The sequence below is a fragment of the Diadema antillarum genome, unplaced genomic scaffold (genome assembly GCF_040938485.1).
Source record: "Diadema antillarum isolate AM-2024a unplaced genomic scaffold, OU_Dant_1.0 seq00000302_RagTag, whole genome shotgun sequence".
In the NCBI taxonomy this organism is placed as follows: Eukaryota; Metazoa; Echinodermata; class Echinoidea; order Diadematoida; family Diadematidae; genus Diadema; species Diadema antillarum.
This window is the reverse complement of record NW_027271325.1, coordinates 373404-393650: the sequence shown is the minus strand read 5'-3', so window position 1 is coordinate 393650 and position 20247 is coordinate 373404. Positions and strand designations below refer to the sequence as shown.

Below are 20247 nucleotides of genomic sequence, written 5' to 3'. Positions count from 1 at the left end.
GATGACGCGCACAAAATGACAAGGTGTTCAAACATGCCATCGTTAGAAAGCAAAATGTTACACCGAGCAGCGACTGCAATTTTATTTCTTTCGTTCTGAAGCGATTGCCCACTGGATCAAACGAGGGCGCCAAAGGTATCGAACATACGGGGGGGGGGGGGGGCGCAGAAAACCCAAATCAAACAAGATAAGAACAAAACGTAATGATGACGCGGAAATATACAAATTTCAGCTCAATCGCGCGTACTAATTTAGAGTATTTTTTTCAAGTCCTCAGTCCTCAGGCCGTCACTATATTTTGATTAGATTTGTAAGATTTAATAAGCAAAAAATGACAAGAATTCCATGTTTTGTAAGCTGAAATACAGAAATTTTTAGCTCGCTCGCTGCGCTCGCTCGCTTAAATTTATCAACAAAAAAAAAGAAGAAGAAGAAGATAAGAACAAAGCGCGATGATGGCGCGGAAATATACAATTTTCGGCTCACTCGTGCGTAGTAATTTGGAGTATTTTTCAAGTCCTCAGTTTGTTGGAATAAATCGTTATCTATAAGGCCGTCACTATATTTTAATTAGAATTGCACACTGCATACATGTATCTACTAGTCCCAATGCTTACGTCCTTCTACAAGATGTTTTTACCCACCATCTCCCTCTCGACCCTGGTGTATTAATGGGTACCTGGAAAAGCTGGGGTAATAATAATGGCAGGGTCTTCTAGAAGATCAGTGCATGGCAACCATGAAGAGTTGTTATTTATTGTTATTATTGTCATTATTATCTACTTATTTCGGTTATTATTATTATCTACTTATTTTGAATGCCTTCTCAATTTGATTGCCAATGGTAATGATGAATTAGAAAATAATATGTTAGAACATGTCTCCGTTTGCCTTATCGTGTATTTGGATTTTCGTATTTCTTTCCTTGGTTGCTTTTCCTGAGTTTTCTTTATGTTTGGTTTTTTTTTTTGTGCTCTAAGTACTATGAATTGGGCGACTTGGAAAAAAGAGTCTGACTTACCTATCACCAGGCGAAGTGTTCGTAAGTTGCAGTTTAGCTGCTGTCAGGCTACGGTTGACTCCATACCATGACTTAATGTAGGCGTTCTCGATGTCCACTTCCTGGTTGTGCATCGTGCGCACGCCGACCACTTCTTCTCGAATGGTTTTTCCTCGACGCATGATCCTTCTAATTATCTTCACCTTCCTTGTGCTCAGTGTTTTATTGCGGCTTTCCTGCCCCTTGTTTTCTGGCAACTTGACATGATTTCTTTTCCGAAAAGCACCATCAGGTGATTGGTTGTTTTTAGCGTTGGTCTGATTGGAATCTATTCCATTTAAAGTGTGATTCGCGGTATGTTCAAACAGTTGGGAATCATTGATTCCTAAAGTCAGCACTTTTTTTTCACTGTCCCGCTCTTTGTCAGACGGATTTTCGCGTGATGCTCTGTTCTTTACATTGTTTTGGCTTCTCCTGTGTCTAGCTTCAACACCATCAACTGAGATTGCATGATATTCAGACACGTCCATCACGTTACTATGGCATGAGCAAACAACATAACTTAAACATTATTAATGTTGCCAAACCGGTACTTGGACATGGCATATATACAGCGAACGCAAAAATGTATCTAATAGTAATTACGCTCAAGTTACAACAGTCACGCAATATGATAGATAGATCATGTCACATACATACGCAGAAATAATTATGTGTAACAACACTTCGTCAGGTACTCGTATTTTCAGCGAATCTTTATCATTATCATATCTGCATGTAGGTTATGATAATCAATCAATTAATGCAAAGAGTAAATCAGGTGTTATGACAATATTGCTGTCATTATTAATGAGTCATCATTAGATATTGTATATATGATTATTCACGTTCAAAAATCACTATTGAACAACGATTTTTTCTTCATGTTTGCTTGCAACTGTTAAAGTTGCAGGGTAAGCCTAATCAACCATCTCCTAACAGATGCAATGTGTTCGAAAGAGCTTGCAAGTAATTTCTTGTCCGAAGGACGACCATTGTGTTTTCACGTTATATACATGTAGTGTAAGTTACAGTTCGTTATTCAAAAGGTTCGTTAATCAGGAAATGAAACAAGGCTCGTTATTCCAAACGTTCGTTAGTCCGGAAATGAAATAAGTTTCATATCTCCGAAAATGAAAAAGGGTTCTTTCATCCTAAAATCAAGTGGGTTTTCTTATTCCAAAAATATGTTAGTCCGAAAATAAAAATGAAGGTCTTTTAATCCGAAGGTTCGTCAAATCAAAAATGAAAGGTTTATAGCGATTCCTAATGTTCGTTGATCAGGAAATGAAATAAGATTCATGATTCCGAAAATGGCATTTATTTAAGTTCCAAAATACGATGTTGTAGTAAAAAAAATGGTAGGATATTACACAATGAAAAGTGGGAATGGTGTCATGTGAGGATGATACAACATCGGACAAAGGGCGTGTGCAAGAAAGTGCAAGAAGTGGCGTAGATCAAGAATCTTCTCATGCCTGAATAGATTTAGATAATGACAAAATAATTATATATAATAGTGATAAGTCTGCTGATGAAAAGCAGTATAGGGGCTGATAGTGATCCGAACCGTGGTATGGGATTGAAGACTTCTTCACGCGCTGCTGGCTTCTGGATCGTCTTACGATTGTGCCTCCAGAATTTGGAATGCTTTGCGGCAGCAAACTCACTTGGCGTATTAACGTTCATCCATTGTATCATAGTAATCAGCAGTGAGAGAAAGACAACCAAGCAGCAGTACTTCACCAGTGACACGTGTCGCAGTAGAAAACGCCCCTTCAGTTGAGTACCTAAATCAACAGCAAAGGTCATGATATACAACCAAAACAATTGATGCAAACTTTCTCTATTAAAAAAAAAACCCAAACATACAAACATTGCTATCATCTTATCACGTACTACAGGACAATATGAATTCCTATCTATGCCCTTTGAGTTTTCAGCAAGTGCCATGCAGCCTTTTAATCTGCCAGAGGCAGATCAATGTTAAAATTATGAAAAGAAGATAACAAGCGCCACTAAATGATTTCTGAACAGGCAAAATAGGGAACATGGCACACTAATAACTAACTATGGGAATAGACGATAGAGTTAATGTAGGTCCTAGTCAAGCTTCAAGAATCGATCACACACATACAGATTTCTCGCAGTATTTAGGCACGTCAAATGATAATTCATTATTTTTCTGACCAACAGATTTTAGTGAGATCCTTGATATTGTACATTCTTTAAAATCAAGTTATACAAATTGGCATGATGAAATGAGCACGTCTCTTTTATAAAACAAATTGTTTAGGGTATAATGACACCATTAGTACATATTTCCGAACGCATTTAAATTTGAAAAAAAAAGTTATCCCAATATACAAAGAAAAAGAAGATGACTCCTCTCTTGTCCTATCTGTATAATTACTAGTCTTTCTTAAGTCATAGAAAGGTTTGTTTATAACAGATTTTATGATTTTTTATACAAAATGAAATAGTGAATCAAGACCAGTACAGTTTCAGGAAATTTCATTCTATACAAATATGGCACTAGCCCAATTGTACGACGGAGTGTCGACTGCCTTAGCTGAATAAAAATATGTCATCGGTGTGTTCGTGGACCTAAGCAAGCCATTCGACGCTCTTGTCCACATTATCCTTTTACGCAGATTACATTATTATGGAGTTCGCAGCATTCCACTGGAATGGTTTGAAGATTACTTATCAAATAGAAAGCAGTACGTATACTATGAATCTGTAAACTCTGAAGGTTTACCTATACAATGTGACATCCCACAAGGATCTATATTAGGACCGCTACTACTTCTAGTGTATATAAATGATATTACAAATTCATCTTAGTTAATGCAATATATTCTGTTTACCGATGACAAAAATGTATTTTGTTCCAATTCTGATTCTCAGTCGCTTCTAAGAACTCTAATACTGAATTACAGAAATTATCTACATAGCTTAAGAGCAATAGATTATCACTCAACTCAATAAAGACACATTCCATTTATTTTCATAATAGGAAGCATAAAATAATAAAATCTAAATATTATGGTGGATAATATGTGACTGTGCACCTCAAAACAAACAAAAAGTCGCCAGACATGAATTTTTAGTTAAGATCATATTCTAAAAGAGCAGACTTTAAGCTTTAAATGATGTATAACTCAAATCAAATGGACTCTCCTAACCTATCTAAATATTGGAAAGAAAGCACAAACTCAGGAAAAGTGTGAACTGAGAAAAGAGGCTCTGAAGTACAGTGTCTATTCAAGTGCTTAATCTTTACCAAACCGTGCTGGCTGTGCGATGAATGGGACAAAAAACAGGAAGTAGACCACCAGAGTAACAACAATGAAGTGATTATCAGATTAAACTGAAATTAAGCATGCCTCATTAACACATTCTGACCATAATTAATGCCAACTTTCAAAGCAGTAGCACTATCCTTTCAAAAGTTATTAGAGTTGAAAGTGAAGAGTGTGGACAAGGTTTTTCAGAAATGAATAAGGGATTCTAAAGACACACCTAATCACACTATTCTACCAAAAATGTTCGAGATAAACTGCTAGAAAAACACACTTTCCTGCCCGTTTTATGATACCAAATTTTAGCATAATGTAAAAGAAGACCCACTCTTTCAGAAAATATGAAAAAGTCAAGTTCGGTTAGGTTGACCCATTTCACTTATTTTCAGTCCTCACGCAAAATCAGTGTGCGCGACTTTATGTTCGTTTTGAGGTGCACGGTCACATATATTATTGGAGCAAAAAGAAAGTGCCAACTTTTTTTGGAATACATGTAAATGAAAATATGAAATGGAACGCTCATGTGCAATACATCTCTGATAAAGTGTCTCGTAACGTTGGCATACTCCACAAAGAATATTTAATAAAATAATATTTACGCATGATTTATAAGTAACTCGTTTTATCTCGTACATCTCATATTGTAACATTGTTTCGGCAAGTCACATTGATAGTTAATTGCTTCTACAAAGAAGGCTATACGTATGCACCAACTCAGGTTATCAGGACCATTCATATCCTTTTTTTTTTTGCAGAATTCAAAAAATACCCAAGGTAAGCGACATAATTGTTTTGCTGTTGTTGTTGTTTTTTGCAAAACTCACTCTTTATGTTTCGCTTATATAACGGTCAGTTGCCATCTTCTTCTTTTTTTTATTACTTAAGCTAAACAAGGACATACATTCTTATCTCACTAGACAATCTGATAAATGTCATTAACATTATCCTAAAACTGTGATGACTCTGAAATCTGTCAGACACACCGGACCCGATATTTTGAACTCTCTTCCTTCTGAAATTCGAACTTTAAGTCAATGTACTCGTATAAGAAAACTGTAAAAAAAAAAACAAAACAATGCTGCTCTCTGGATGTCGGTGATCTCACAATGTCATTGTACTTGTATTGTATATGAAATTCCCTCGTGGAAATATCGCCCTTCTTGATTTATTACGTAATGTTATGTAACCGACCATAACCTAAAACTGTTCACCTGTAACTGTTCACCTGTACCTCGGGGAAAAATACTTTGTCATGCTTTGCTGATCAGTGATCAAGGTGATCCAACTTTGTGTACCTTTAGCGATAGCAGACAGACCTCTCCCATCCTTTCTCCTTTCTTCTATCCTATCTATATGCAAGTTATCCTTCCCTTCTACCTACATGTTACAAAAAACATTTCCCACTTTTGATCCTTTATAGTTCAAAAGCTAAATATCAGATAACACTAGCATTGATACGAACAATAGCTGAATAGTGTACAGTTTTGTTGGAGGTAATTTGAAAATGAAAGCATGATTCAGTTTCGTTAAATTCAACATTAATATTACTCATTTTTCATTTGGTTTCAGTTTTTGCTCTATTTTCAACCCTCTGTACAAAACTTCAACTTTGCACAGGGGGTTATTGGTGTGTATAGGAGTGTGTTGTTGATACCCAGACAATGGTCCTGGACAATGGCCAGGATTGGAATGCTCTAATTTATGAGGAATTCCACTTTCCCAGCTAGTCTTTATTCATTCTAAAATGCGGTGTATGCATGCACATGGAAGCATGTGCTCACTTTTTTTTCATGTGCATGCATTTCACCCTGTGTCATGAATTAGTCCATGGGCCAGGCCAGATATTGGTACCATCTGAGGTGGCAAAACCTTTTTGGTGTCATTTTGTTTGTCGGGCATAGATATGCTTATCAAGCTATGATAGCATTTCCAAATGAGTAGCTTAGTCATAGTAAATGAATTTTTAACCAATTTGGTCTCGTTGTTATATCCCCATACTTCTGAATCGAAACTAACCGCCATACAAAGAAGAGCACAGTCTTCTGTATGTTCTATAGAGCTGTAAAATGCAGCTCTATGGTATGTTCACAGGTGTTCTGTTGTAAACGCGGTGCGCTTAGTCTTTATTCAAGGCAGCGAAGGGAATATCCAAAGGTTATGATGTCCACAGCGCTTAGTCTTTATTCTAGACGGCGAAGGGAATAACCAAAGCGTATGATACAGTGTATGAATCCTTTTATCTAAAAACAACAACAACAACAAAAGCAATTCCTTGTGAATTTTACCGTATTTTTTCAATCATTTATCATTTTCCTGTGAAAACGCTACGGTGAAAATGCTGATACCACGCCAATGTCGCTTTATTTCCCTCCAACAATATAAGATAATGCAAAAACAATGTACCGGTACACTACGATACATTATAATGAATGATATTGTAAATGAACAGAGTGATTTTTGTTTAAAACTGATGTATTTGTTGATAGGGTAGTATAAAAACAGTACAGATAATCCCTTTTATGAGGAACTTTAGATATGATAACGGTACATTGGTCTAGATAAAGAACTAAGCGCACCGCGTGACAGCTATGGACATCATAACCCTTTGGATATTCCCTTCGCTGCCTTGAATAAAGACTAAGCGCACCGCGTTTACAACAGAACACCTGTGGACATACAGAAGGCAGTGCTCTTCTTTGTATAGCGGTTTAGTTTCGATTCAGAAGTACAAGTTGTGTATAGGGATATAAATACGAGACCAAATTGGTTAAAAATTCATTTATTATGACTAAGCTACTCATTTGGAAATGCTATCATAGCTTGATAAGCATATCTATGCCCGACAAACAAAATGACACCAAAAAGGTTGTGCCACCTCAGATGGTACCAACAACCCATTTTTCGGGCCTTGGCCCATGGACTAAATTCAAACTAGCAGTGCTCAGGGCAATCCACATGAATAACCAATAAAACATTCATGTGCCTTGCAGCAGAGCTCTGAACAGGTGGTGGCCTGTCCATTGTTCAGGGTCATTGTAAGCACGCACTCACAAACACATCATTGGTTCCTGTGAAAAGTTCAATTTTTGTGCAGAGGGTTAAAATTTGCTCAAAATCTGGAACCTAACATCGGAATGAATCACTGATTTCATGAAACTAATATAGGCTTTCATATTCAAATCACCTAAAACTAAGTTGTACACTATTCAGCTAAAGTCTTATCAATGACAGTTTTATCTGAAATATAGTTTTTGAACTATTTTTAAGAATCAAAAGTGGGAAATGTTTTTGTGATACCTAGTATTTTTCATATATGCTATGTAAGTATAATATACGAGGGCTGCATGCAATCAAGGGACGCTTAAGCTGTAGCCCTCCTCTTTTATTCATTTTATCGCTGATATGTTTTGTTGTACATTGTAAAGGTTATGAAGAAATTGTATTGCTGTATATTGTAAAGTCAATGAAGAAACTTACTTTGTTAACAAGTAGTGTTTATGTATATTGTAATATAACCGGATTTCTCCAGTTATTGTGTGGGTTCTTTTTTGGGTAAGTTCGCGGACACCTCACGCAGACTCACAAGGATCACATCATATCGCATCATCACGTAGAGAAAGCATCAATAATTCACCGAGATGACAATCGAAGTGCGTGCGAAGAAGAACTTTATTACCGTACTCGCCAATCCGTCTACCCGTCAGGACCAGTCGCCCGACACGATGCACCACTGTATCGCCGCACGAATGGCCGATACACACAGCGTTACAAGACTTTAGTGTACAATACACTACGAAACCACGGGGGGACTCCGAGGACACGTCCGCCCCCGACGAGCGTCAGCTCACCACTCCTCGCTCCTTCTACCCGAGCGAGAGTATAACCACGTGCGACCCGTGACCCCCATCGAAACTCATACGGTCATGGGGTCACCGCACGCCCCCTACGTCCTAACCAGACGTACCAGAGACACCAACTTCAGTGCTCTAACCTCAGTTCATTACACAGCCCCTCCCTAAGACTAGTCAGTCCCTTGACTAGGGCAACTCGGGCTTTACATAAACAATGAAATGACCAAAACCGGATACTACAATCCCGTATCCCACACAAACAGAAAGATAAACAATAACGCGAGAACAACATTTTTACATAAACTTCACAGATTAGCAAGCACATTTACCTATTCTTACACGCTAAAACAACCAAGTGTATGACATACATACGCGAAACACTGGTTCGCAACTTTGCATTTACATAATATATTTACATAACTTAATAAACACAAAAAAGATGTGAAAACCGCATCATTACTGAACAAGCGAGGTATTTATCACTAGGCCTATGCATCATTGTCTCCCGCCTAGCTTAAACAACGAACGCAGAAGTTACCTTCCAAAAGTATAGCTTTTCCGATAGTTTACATTGTATTTACACGTATTTACACACACACACACACACAAAATAAACAAAGCTCTCTTAATAGCAGTCCACATTTTAAAGACAAATAGAACACTGGATAGCGTCATAAGTCGTTGCGCCTTCCGCTAGGGGTTCCCGTCCTGCACTCCAACCATAGCGTCTCCGGAGAATTCCTTGCGCCGTCCCACTTGGTGTACCAGATATCCTTATCGTAAGTCATCTCGCAGACCACATGACAGATATGACAATACGTCACTGCTGGTGTCAACCTGTCGAGGTAGCAATGGCGTTGCAGGTATGGTGCACCTATTGCAGGTATCCCGCAGTTTCCTACATTATATACATTAAGTTGCGGCTGTACACGAGTCACTACAATCACCTGGCGCTCTACCCAGCATCCCTGATACAAGTCATCGCATCGCTGAGGAGAGTTTCGCTTCCTTGGTTGATTGCGCCGGAGATCAGTATGGAAAACGTCGGAGAAATGGATTCATCTTTGCCGGTGTGCAAATCGATAGGGTCAGACTCTGGTCGAACGTCTGCAGCTTCGTTGAGGAACTTCCGAGGTGAATGGTGCCACGAGGACATGACGATCCGGCTCCTGTAAAGGAGCATCAATACCTCCACCAACCTCGATCCAAGACTGTAACAACGGCTCACCAAAGCACTGTTTCATTCGAGCCAGGTGCATAAAGCTTTTCTTTCCGATGTTTTCTCTTGTGTTCGGCAGGTCACGTCCGACAACCTTCCTACAACCAGGAACGGACCTTGTCATTTCCGTTGTCAGGATGTGTAGCAACGCAGAATTGCATTAAAATGCACCAGGAATAGAGTTTCGGTCTGATCCTGAAAACATGCATGTGCACGCATAGCAGGCATTCGATTTGAAGGCACTACTAACGACACTGCAGGCATGGCAGGCATTCAAGGTGAAGGCACCGCTGGCACTACAGGCGCTACTATTTCTTCTTGACGAGTAGGGTCCTACTGTATTTTCTTCCGGCGTAGACTTCTGCCTCTCAAACAACTTCAACTTCATGATGTCGGTATTGACAGATGAACTTGCAGGCATACTGGGCATTCAATTTAAAGGCACCGCTGACACTGCATGCGCTATAGGGTCCTCTTGACAGGCGCTATTCTCTCTTTATCTTCTCCAGGCTGCGTAAAGTCTAAAACAATACAGGCGCCTTCGCCGGCAAGCGCCTTTCCCCTGCAGGCGCCTTCGCTCGCAGGCGCCTTTCCCCTGCAGGCGCCTCCGCCTGCAGGCGTCCTTCACTGCAGGCGCCTTTCACCTGCAGGAGCCTTTCAACTTCAACTGCAGGCGCCTTTCACCTGCAAGCGTCTTTCACCTGCAGGACGAAATATACGCAAGATGAATTTACTGATCCAGACTCACCCTGCAGGCAATGAAAAGTATAGTAGGCATTCGTAACGAGGGCACTACTATAGCACTGCAGGATAAATCCTCTCTCCTCTAATTTATTAATGCAAAACAATTTTACATTAACATGATTTAGCAGTCACCTGGTCCACGAAACCCATCCCACCGCTGCCACCAATGTAATATAACCGGATTTCTCCAGTTATTGTGTGGGTTCTTTTTGGGTAAGTTCGCGGACACCTCACGCAGACTCACAAGGATCACATCATATCGCATCATCACGTAGAGAAAGCATCAATAATTCACCGAGATGACAATCGAAGTGCGTGCGAAGAAGAACTTTATTACCGTACTCGCCAATCCGTCTACCCGTCAGGACCAGTCGCCCGACACGATGCACCACTGTATCGCCGCACGAATGGCCGATACACACAGCGTTACAAGACTTTAGTGTACAATACACTACAAAACCACGGGGGGACTCCGCGGACACGTCCGCCCCCGACGAGCGTCAGCTCACCACTCCTCGCTCCTTCTACCCGAGCGAGAGTATAACCACGTGCGACCCGTGACCACAGAACTCTTACACATAGAAGAATCACACCCATTCACAACCCGCTGAGCTCGGTGTCGCCACCGCGCGCCCCGGATGTGACGCCTCAGTGCACACGCCGCCATGTTGCTTAGCGGAACCTCCGCAGCTCCTCGCGAGTACGGTACGGTCAACTCACTGATCGGGCAGTATGACAGCCGCTATAGCCCTTGATATTTACTTGAACTTGTAAACTGTCAAACTGGTACTTCTCAATCCAGCGTTGACCACAGATTCATGTACTCATTTATGTTATTTATTTCACACTCTGCCCTGAAAGTTGTCTGTATTGAAACAGGTGTTTTTTCCCCTTTTGGATAGATCTATTTGACTTCGGAGACGTGATCTGCTTTGGTATAAAATAATCTAAGACGCGCGCCTGTCCTTGTCTGTGTCCTGCCATTTTTCTGATACCCCTCTCAACCTATATGTCTTGCATTTTCCCCCCTCCAATGATATTGTAAGAAGATGTGTGTTCGTGCTTTTGATTTTTCTCCCATTAAACAGGTCAAATTAAATTTCCAGTCAGTCCAGTTGTAAAAATCAATGATTTGTGGATATGATCATGTAATACATCTTCCCCATCTGACATATACTCGTTCAACATTTTAGAAATTTGGAAGACAACATCACCTTAATTATATATATTCCTGCTGTTATCATTATCATTAGTAGTGTGTAGTACAATGTAGTTTTCACTATTGCACATATTGGTATAGGAAGCAATAGGCCTATAGGCATATATACACTTTATATCTGTATACATGAAATAAAACAGAAATCGAGTTCATGCTAATCACCGACAATTTATTTCACCACACCAATTTTTGAGCGATTTGCAACAACACTTGAGAAAGAGCGAATCGCTCAAATATTTTTGTGCTGTAAATAAATTGTTGGTGATCAACATGAACTTGGTTCCTGTTTTACTTTCGATATCATGATATTGCTGCACCAACATGTAGACTACCCAGTACTCAATCAATATATATATATATATATATATATATATACTCCTATATAAGACATTTCCATACATAAAATATATAATTATCTATGTAATGACCAGTATATATATGTCTCCCTATATAGGGATATATATATATATATATACTAGTTACATATTATATATATATACATACATATATATATATATATATGGATTCACACACTCACACACACACACATTACAAACATGAACTCCTTTCAAGATTGTCTTCCCACAAAAAAACAGGAAGTTAAGTTGGACAGAGTCAATTTTCCTGATTTTTTACAATTTATTTGACATTTATCAAGGTCAAAGTTGATTGCTGAGAATCAACCACAGTACAGTGATATACCATTTGCTTGAAGTACACGTACCATTATCATACCTAATACGGCGGCTATAATCACAGGCAGTACATGCGTCAGGAACATGTTATGCAAATGATAGGCAAGACCACCAGTGTCCCAAATTTGTGACAACTATTGTAATCACAAAAGCAAATGCATATATACATCTATAATGGACATGCACTAGGGCAACAACATAAAATTCATGAATAATGAACACTGTCTGGCAAGATTATCTAAGGCAATACATCAATATAGTGCACAATTTCACTTGCCCTTGATAGCTTCAAGCGTGATTCAAAAAGAAAATCCTAATGAGTGTAAAAACGCACTATGGTATAGTATGAAAACATATTGTGTTGATCCGCATGCACTATGGCAATATAAATCTACGAATTATGGACACTGAAAAGAACACCAAAGGCATTCCTGGTAACAGTATTAAAGGCAATACATTTGTAAATGTAAGATTTCACTTGTACTTGTTAGCTCAGCATGATTCAAAATTAAATCCTTAGTAATGAGTTTAACAAAAACTACCCCATACACTGTATAGTATGAAAATATAATTTGGTAACAACATGTAGGCAAAACAAGTATCACAGATATATACAACAAATGTTGTATATCACGAAAGCAAATGCCTGTATAATCAACTATCATGCAATATAGCAACAACATAAAATCCATAAATAATGAACACTGTCGGGCAAGAATATCAAATGCATTCTTGGCATAACAATATCAACTAAAGGCAATACGTGAACATCTGTATAATGCAAGATTTCACACACACCCGTTTGCTTCAAACGAAATTCAAAGTGAAATCTAAAGAGTGTGAAAACATACTACACTATATCTCAAAGTATGTACATGTAGGCAAAACAAGTGTCACAAATATGACAACTACATGTCTTGTATATCATAAAAGCAAATGCATGTACAATCACTTAGCATACAATATGGCAGCAAAATAAAACCATGAATAATGGACACTGGCAAGAATATAAAAAAAAAATATCAAAGGCAATACTGTATAATCCATGATTTCACTTGCACTTGTTCGCTTCAAGCGCAATTCAAAGTGAAATCCTTATGAGTGTGAAAACATACCATGGTATAGTACGAAATGTTAACGTGGCAACAATATGTAGGCAAGACAAGTCTCGCAAATACATGTATGAAAAATATTGGATATTGCGAAAGCAATGTTTCATGAACATGCATTAAATTGGCAATGTGGCAACAACATAAAAATAAATCCATGAATAATGGACACTGTCTGGCAAGAATATGAAAGGCATTCTTGGCAATGATAACAAAGGCAATACATTCATATACACATGTAGTGCAAAATTGCACTTGCTCTTGTTAGGTTAAGCACCATTTAAAATGAAATCCTGCAATATAGTTTGAAAGAACAGAAGTGAATGTGATAAAAACCTAAAATGGCAATAGATCTCAAAACGCTTTATCCTGGCAAGGAAAGCGCATTATTTAGAAACAAGACACCAAACAGGTTAGTCATCGCATTCTTTATCAGCGACCAGGATGCGATGTGATGGTAGATTAAAATCCGTTTCTGAAGCAGACATACACAGAAGGGTATATGTCTGCTCCTGGTCGGACGGATTCCAAAACTAAAACTCAAATTTCAAACACCTAACATGCAAAATTAAAATTTGTTCTTTGGCATGTACCCTCATGAGATGTTGTGGAAAGTTGAATAAAGTTGGTACAGCATCTGCCCGCAGCCTTGTTATCTGGCCGGTGTGATCGAAGTACTTCTCTTCAAAGTGGTCAGAACACAAGGTAGAGTATGGTTTGGGAATCCAGTGGTCTCTTCTCATGTTCACAATCCATCTTTGGCGAAGAGCAACACCCCTTCTTGGAAATCTAGGATTTTTAACACACAGAGAACATATGATACATGTGAAAATTATTACCATATCAGATTTGTATAGACCTCATATTCATAATCATAAAACATGTGTCCCTACAATACAACTATGGCAAGCATGATGATGATTGCATGCATGGACATGGTCCATGGAAAGCTCCTGATAATACTAGAGTACACAGTCAGTCTAGACAATCTAGTATCTAAACGACTGCAGAGTGTTGTCACTGACACTGACCCACCACTACTGGCACTAGTACTGTGACTCTAGCTAGACAAGAATAAATCTACATGTAAAGTTTACACCTAAGCTCAAATTTACATAAATAGATTTTTTTTCCATGTACAAAGCTGCTTGCCCCAACACACAACGTACAGAGTATATAGCCCCAGGGCCTAAATTAGGCCTAAAGTACTTGATCTTTTTTATTTTGCATATTTTGGTAGTTGGTGGTAAACAGATATGTCGACGGCAAACACAAAATCCAGTGTCTGGGACTACCTTTGCTACTGCGCTCACAAGAAAGCCAACATACGACCGATCCGCCTAATTGTAACGTTACTTGGAAAATTAATTACTTGTTATTCTCATCATGGCTTGGTGTCAAACTTACCTGTTTCCAAATCCTTTTGTCAAGTGATTTGTGCAGTTTACAGCCGCACAATACGGCATTTTAATGCCTCGTTCAGGGTCTCGGAACGTCAGAAAAACACGGTGCATGGGCGTCACCAGGGGGGGTGCGTTGGGTGCGAACGCACCCCCCTTCAGATCCTTAAAAAAAAAAAAAAAAAAAAAAAAAAATCAGTCTGCGAGCGACCTCAACGGCGGACGCTAAATAATTACTCTTTTCTAATTTTGTTTATATTTTGCACCAGGGACACACACACACACACACACACACACACACACACACACACAAATCAATTCGCACCCCTGTTTCTGGCAGCACTGATTTTGTACATATCTATTAGTATAGTGTTTACTATTTATCGACCGTACTGTAAATCCGTACGATACGGAGCATGACCATTGTATATATACACGTTTGCCCCATCCCACATAATCATAATATCCGCGATGAAAAGATCTTCTTGCTTTTTTTTAGAATTCAAGAAATCTGTCCAATTATTATACCCAAAAGCAGTGGCGTAACTACGGAGCGGGGGGGGGGGGGAGGGGGTGCGCCCCCCTCCCAATCCGCTGGTAAAAAAAAAAAAAAAGACTTACCGAAATAGTATTCCTCAAGTGTTAGTAAACTGCTTTCGAATGAAAGGGTGATCAAGAAATAAGACATTTTTCTATGATTTCTTTTAACCATAATTAGATAGGTATATAGTGTGAAACATTGTTCAAAAAGCCCGGACCCGACAAAATATTGTGATTCAGCGTGATTCCTGGTTGGCATTCTGCATATAAGCAGGATTTGCGCAGTGTACTCAGCACATCCGAACGAAGAGTCGCTACAATGTTGCGCAATGTGATGTAGAACACCTTTGTACCGTACGCTTCGTTATATCAAAGCTAGATCATTGATTTTGCAGTGTTGCTTTACATACTAGTCTATGTAAAAATGTCTTGCATTGCCAATATAAAGACTTGACCTGGGCTAATTCCTAACTTTTCCATGTACATATAAGACACACACGCAAACAAACACGCACAATTAGTTTAGGGGATGCTCTAAAGTGCAGATTTTGGACATCCTTTCCCCGCTTGGTCACTTCGACGCCACCTCGCTGGTCATACCTCCCCCAGTCATGAACATAAACCCACACCCTTGACTACCAGTGGCGGATCCAGGGAGATGGGCGCACCGGGCGCACCGGGCGTCCCCCCCCCCTCCCCCTTTAAATTCCAAAGCGAAAAAAAATAATATAGCTTCAAACGGCAGTTTTTGGACAGTAAAATGTCAAAATTTTCAAGCTCGCTCGCTCCTCTCGCTCGCATTTAGTCGTAATGCCATTCTCCTGAAGTTGCTGGCAGTAATTGCCGGTAGTTGCGCCTGATGCGTCCCCCCCCCCTTAATTTCCAAAGCAAAAAATAAAAATAAAAAAAATAAAAAAATAGCTACAAACGGCAATTTGAGGACTGTAAAATGTCAACATTTTCAAGCTCGCTCGCTCAGTTCCCTCGCATTTAATCTTTATGCCATTCTTCTGATGTTGCTGCCAGTAATTGCCTGCAGTTGCGCCCGGTGCGTGCCCCTTAATTTCCAAAGCGAAAAAATATGGCTAAGAACGGCAGTTTTTGGACTGTAAAATGCAAAAATTTTCAAGCTCGCTCTCTTCGCTCGCTCGCATTTAATCGTTATGCAATTCACCTGATGTTGCTGCCAGTAATTGCCAGCAGTTCCGCCCGGTGCCCCTCCCCCCTTAATTTCCAAAGCAAAAAACATATGGCTAAGAAAAGAACGGCAGTTTTTGGACTGTAAAATGTGATATTTTCAAGTTCGCTCGTTCCGCTCGCTCGAATGTAATCATTATGCTCTCCTGATATTGCTGCCAGTATTTGCCAGCAGTTGTGCCCGATGCGCCCCCTTAAATTCTAAAGCGAAGAAATATAGCTACAAACGGCAGTTTGTTTGTTTTTTACTGTAAAATGTCAAAATTTTCAAGCTCGCTCGCTCGCTCGCTCGCATTTAATTGTTATACGCAATTCTCCTGATGTTGCTGCCAGTAATTGCCGGCAGTTGCACCCGGTGCGCCCCCCCCCCCACCTCCTTTATTTCCAAAGCGAAAAAATATGGCTCCAAATTGCAGTTTTGGGACTGTAAAATGTCAAAAATTTCAAGCTCGCTCTCTTCGCTCGCTCGCATTTAATTGTTATGCCATTCACCTGGTGTTGCTGCCAGTAAGTGCCAGCAGTAAGATGCGCCCGGTGCGTCCCCCCCTTAATTTCCAAAGCAAAAAAAAAAAAAAAAAAATTACGGCTAAAAAAGGCAGTTTTGGGACTGTAAAATGTCAAAATTTTCAAGCTCGTTCGCTCGCTCGCTTGCTCGCTCGCTCGCATTTAATTGTTATGCAATTTATTCTCCTGATGTTGCTGCCAGTAATTACCGGCAGTTGCGCCCGTTGCGCCCCACCCCTCCTTTATTTCCAAAGCGAAAAAATATGGCTACAAACGGCAGTTTTTGGACTGTAAAATGTCAAAATTTCCAAGCTCGCTCTCTTTGCTAGCTCGCATTTGATTATTATGCCATTCACCTGATGATGCTGCCAGTAATTGCCAGCAGTGCACCCGGTGCGCCCCCCTTAATTTACAAAGCAAAAAAATATGGCTACAAACGGCAGTTTTTGGACTGTCAAATGTCAAAATTTTCAATCTCGCTCGCTCCGCTCGCTCTCATGTAGTCGTGATGCCATTCCCCTGATATCGCTGCGAGTAATTGTCGTTTCACACCGTCATTCAATAATCCATTCATAAGGGGTACAACCCTCTCCGGCACTTCCACACCGTCCCCCCACCCTAGCTTGCTCGCTCCCTCGCATACTACCCCCCCCCCCCCCAAGATGAAATCCTAATAGCTACCGGCGCGCCGGTGCCCTTTCCACGCTTGGTTTCCCTCAAAAAAACAGTAAAAGTCTAGGGATTGAGAGCTTCCTATATTCCAAATGTCTGTCCAAAAAACCTCGTAAACATTTAGTGTCAAAACGCACCCCCCTTGAAAAAAAGCTGGTGACGCCCCTGCGGTGCAACATGCAGTCACTGTATGTGGATGGCGTCTGCTGGGATTTGCACGCAAAAAAGTTCCGCTAAGCAAAATGGCGGACGTCACGTGACAATGAGTCGAGCGACGGCGACAAAACGGGTGGCGAGTTATTCTTCTATGTGTAAGAGTTCTGTGCCCGTGACCCCCATCGAAACTCATACGGTCATGGGGTCACCGCACGCCCCCTACGTCCTAACCAGACGTACCAGAGACACCAACTTCAGTGCTCTAACCTCAGTTCATTACAATATGTATGGCACCAACAATGCTATATACATGTGTATGTACCTGCGTTTGCAATGATAATGCAGGAACTAATAAATCAAATCAAAATAATCAAATCAAATCAAATATTTCTATCAAACGTCCTTTTAAAATCCTGTATGTTCATTATGCACATGTATGAATAGCCTGATAATCATGATGTGTGAATTCAAACCGTAGATATGATGACTCTGCCCTATCATGTCATGACTTCCCTGATGCTCACTTGTTTGCGCAAGATAGTTGATATTGATATTTGATTTATATTACTGAGCATTGTCTACCTTTCCAGATTAATATTGTAATTCAAGCCACTGTATTATCTTGATATTGCGAGAAACTATTACCACCAGAACGCACTTGAGCAAGGTAGTACAGGAAATCAGTTGGATACACGAATTCTGAATATACTTTTGGAATATCTATAGACACGGAATCCTGCTAAAGAAGGGTCACCTCGCCAATGTGGGTTTGGGCACCGGTGGTTCCATAGTATCGTCAAAAATAATACGACTACTATTTTTTTTCCGTCGCTTACCTACAGACGAAATGAAACTTTTACCTTTCCGTTGATGTCACATTCAGGTTATGATTTCTAGAACAATCAATTCTTATACACCATAATTTTTTTTTCTAAATACAGCGTACTTCAAAAATAGTCAAAAAAAGATATCACAGGGAACTATTCAACGGCCACTTGACTACAAAACCTTTGGACTTTGTCGTCTCTGAAACTGTCTCTCTACATCAAGGGATCCTTTTGAGTTGCACCTTTTTATTGTGGACTGCTACGTGTTGACGTAGTTTTTATGATTTGTAATTAATGCTCTCCGTTGCCCCGCTTGTCCAGTTCCTGAGTAAGTACACGCCCGTGGGACACAATAGTATTGCAAAATTCAGGAAAAACATTGCCTTTACACAAACAGCTGTCTTCACTTCTTTGATACTCTGATCAGAGGGTTTTACTCTCCGCACGCGACAGAAAAAAAAATACAACTGCTGAACAAGGATTTTAATGATGCACGAACAGCCGGAAATTGCCGACCAGTGATCAGGTGGTCAGAGGTTTCATTTTGTACGTGTATCAGGAGAGTATAGAAGCCCCTTATTATCATGTAATGCACAATGCAAAACAAATGATTAATCGTTTAAAGTCTGCACAAGCAAACGCATTCCTCTACTAAATACGGGTTTCTACTCTGCAAGCACAATGTAAAACCACTGATTATCATTCTTTACGCTGCACGCGCCTAGAAAACAAACAAACAAACAAACTTCAATCAAAATAACTCTAGTAAATCGAGTAAAACAAAGTAAGGTCTCTTCAAATTCAACGAGAGCTATCACACTGATCTTCATGGGACATTTGATTCAGAAAAGCTATACAATCTTTAGAGGCTGGAAGTCACTGATGAAAGAAAAAATCGATTTCCTTTTTCGAAGGTGATTGTCATCTGGAGCATCGCATGCATCTGCAAGGCATGTGGGTGTAGCGGGTACGGAATAAGCACAGTCGTTGGGCGACCATTGTATACAGTTAAAGATAAAGAGGACCCGAGAGGGAAAGTAAATAAAAACAATTTATCGTCTTGGAAGGCAACAGTGACTGTATTTGTAGAGGACGGTCCGTTTGATTGATTATGACTTTGATAATGAAGGTGAGAAATTCCAATGTAGCCGTGTTCGATAGGAACATATTGGGTAGATAAAGGCGAAAAGATAATTCCTTACCAGTTCAGGAATCTATATTTCTGAAGATCTCGAAAAAAAAATGTATGTATAGTATGCAGAGCAAGGAAGTTCAAGAGAATGGAGTCACAACCGTCTTATTTCCTTTGCTAGATGTTCGATGCCGCCACTCGAAAATATGTGAAGCATGAGCCAAACTGGATCTGCCGAGCAGATTGGAAGACTACCCTAACCATAACCCTAGTACTCACCACAGCACAGTATTATAATAGAAAAAATGCCTATTGATATAAGATAAATAAAATCATAACTTTTTTTTTGTTTTCCCCTCTATTCTTTCTGACATCACAAATTACTACGATATTTCCCCTCTATTCTTTCTGACATCACAAATTACGATATTTTGGAGTTGATTATTGATTCTATTTTGTAGCCACGTCCGTTTTACAGTTATGTAAGTCGAATTTAAGTTTCGAATTTTACCTCGAGGCCTCGATCCGTGTCAAGCTGCTGCTTATGGTCGCAGTCTCCTGATTTTCTGTGATTGCAATGTCTACACTGTAAAAACATCGGTGTTAGATTTAACACCATGGGTGTTAAATCTAACACC

The 20247-nt window shown here is 39.7% G+C and overlaps 1 protein-coding gene across 1 annotated transcript in view; it reads right to left on the bottom strand.

The window, feature by feature from the left end:
• The window catches only part of LOC139730348 (uncharacterized), an 80364-nt gene that overhangs the window by 29493 nt on the left and 30624 nt on the right, over positions 1-20247 (bottom strand). Inside the window, exons 2-3 of the mRNA XM_071641215.1 lie at positions 2610-2829; positions 1022-1537 (exon numbers count right to left, since the gene is read on the bottom strand). Coding sequence (XP_071497316.1) covers positions 1022-1537; positions 2610-2829 — 736 coding nt within the window. The remainder of the gene's footprint in view (positions 1-1021; positions 1538-2609; positions 2830-20247) is intronic.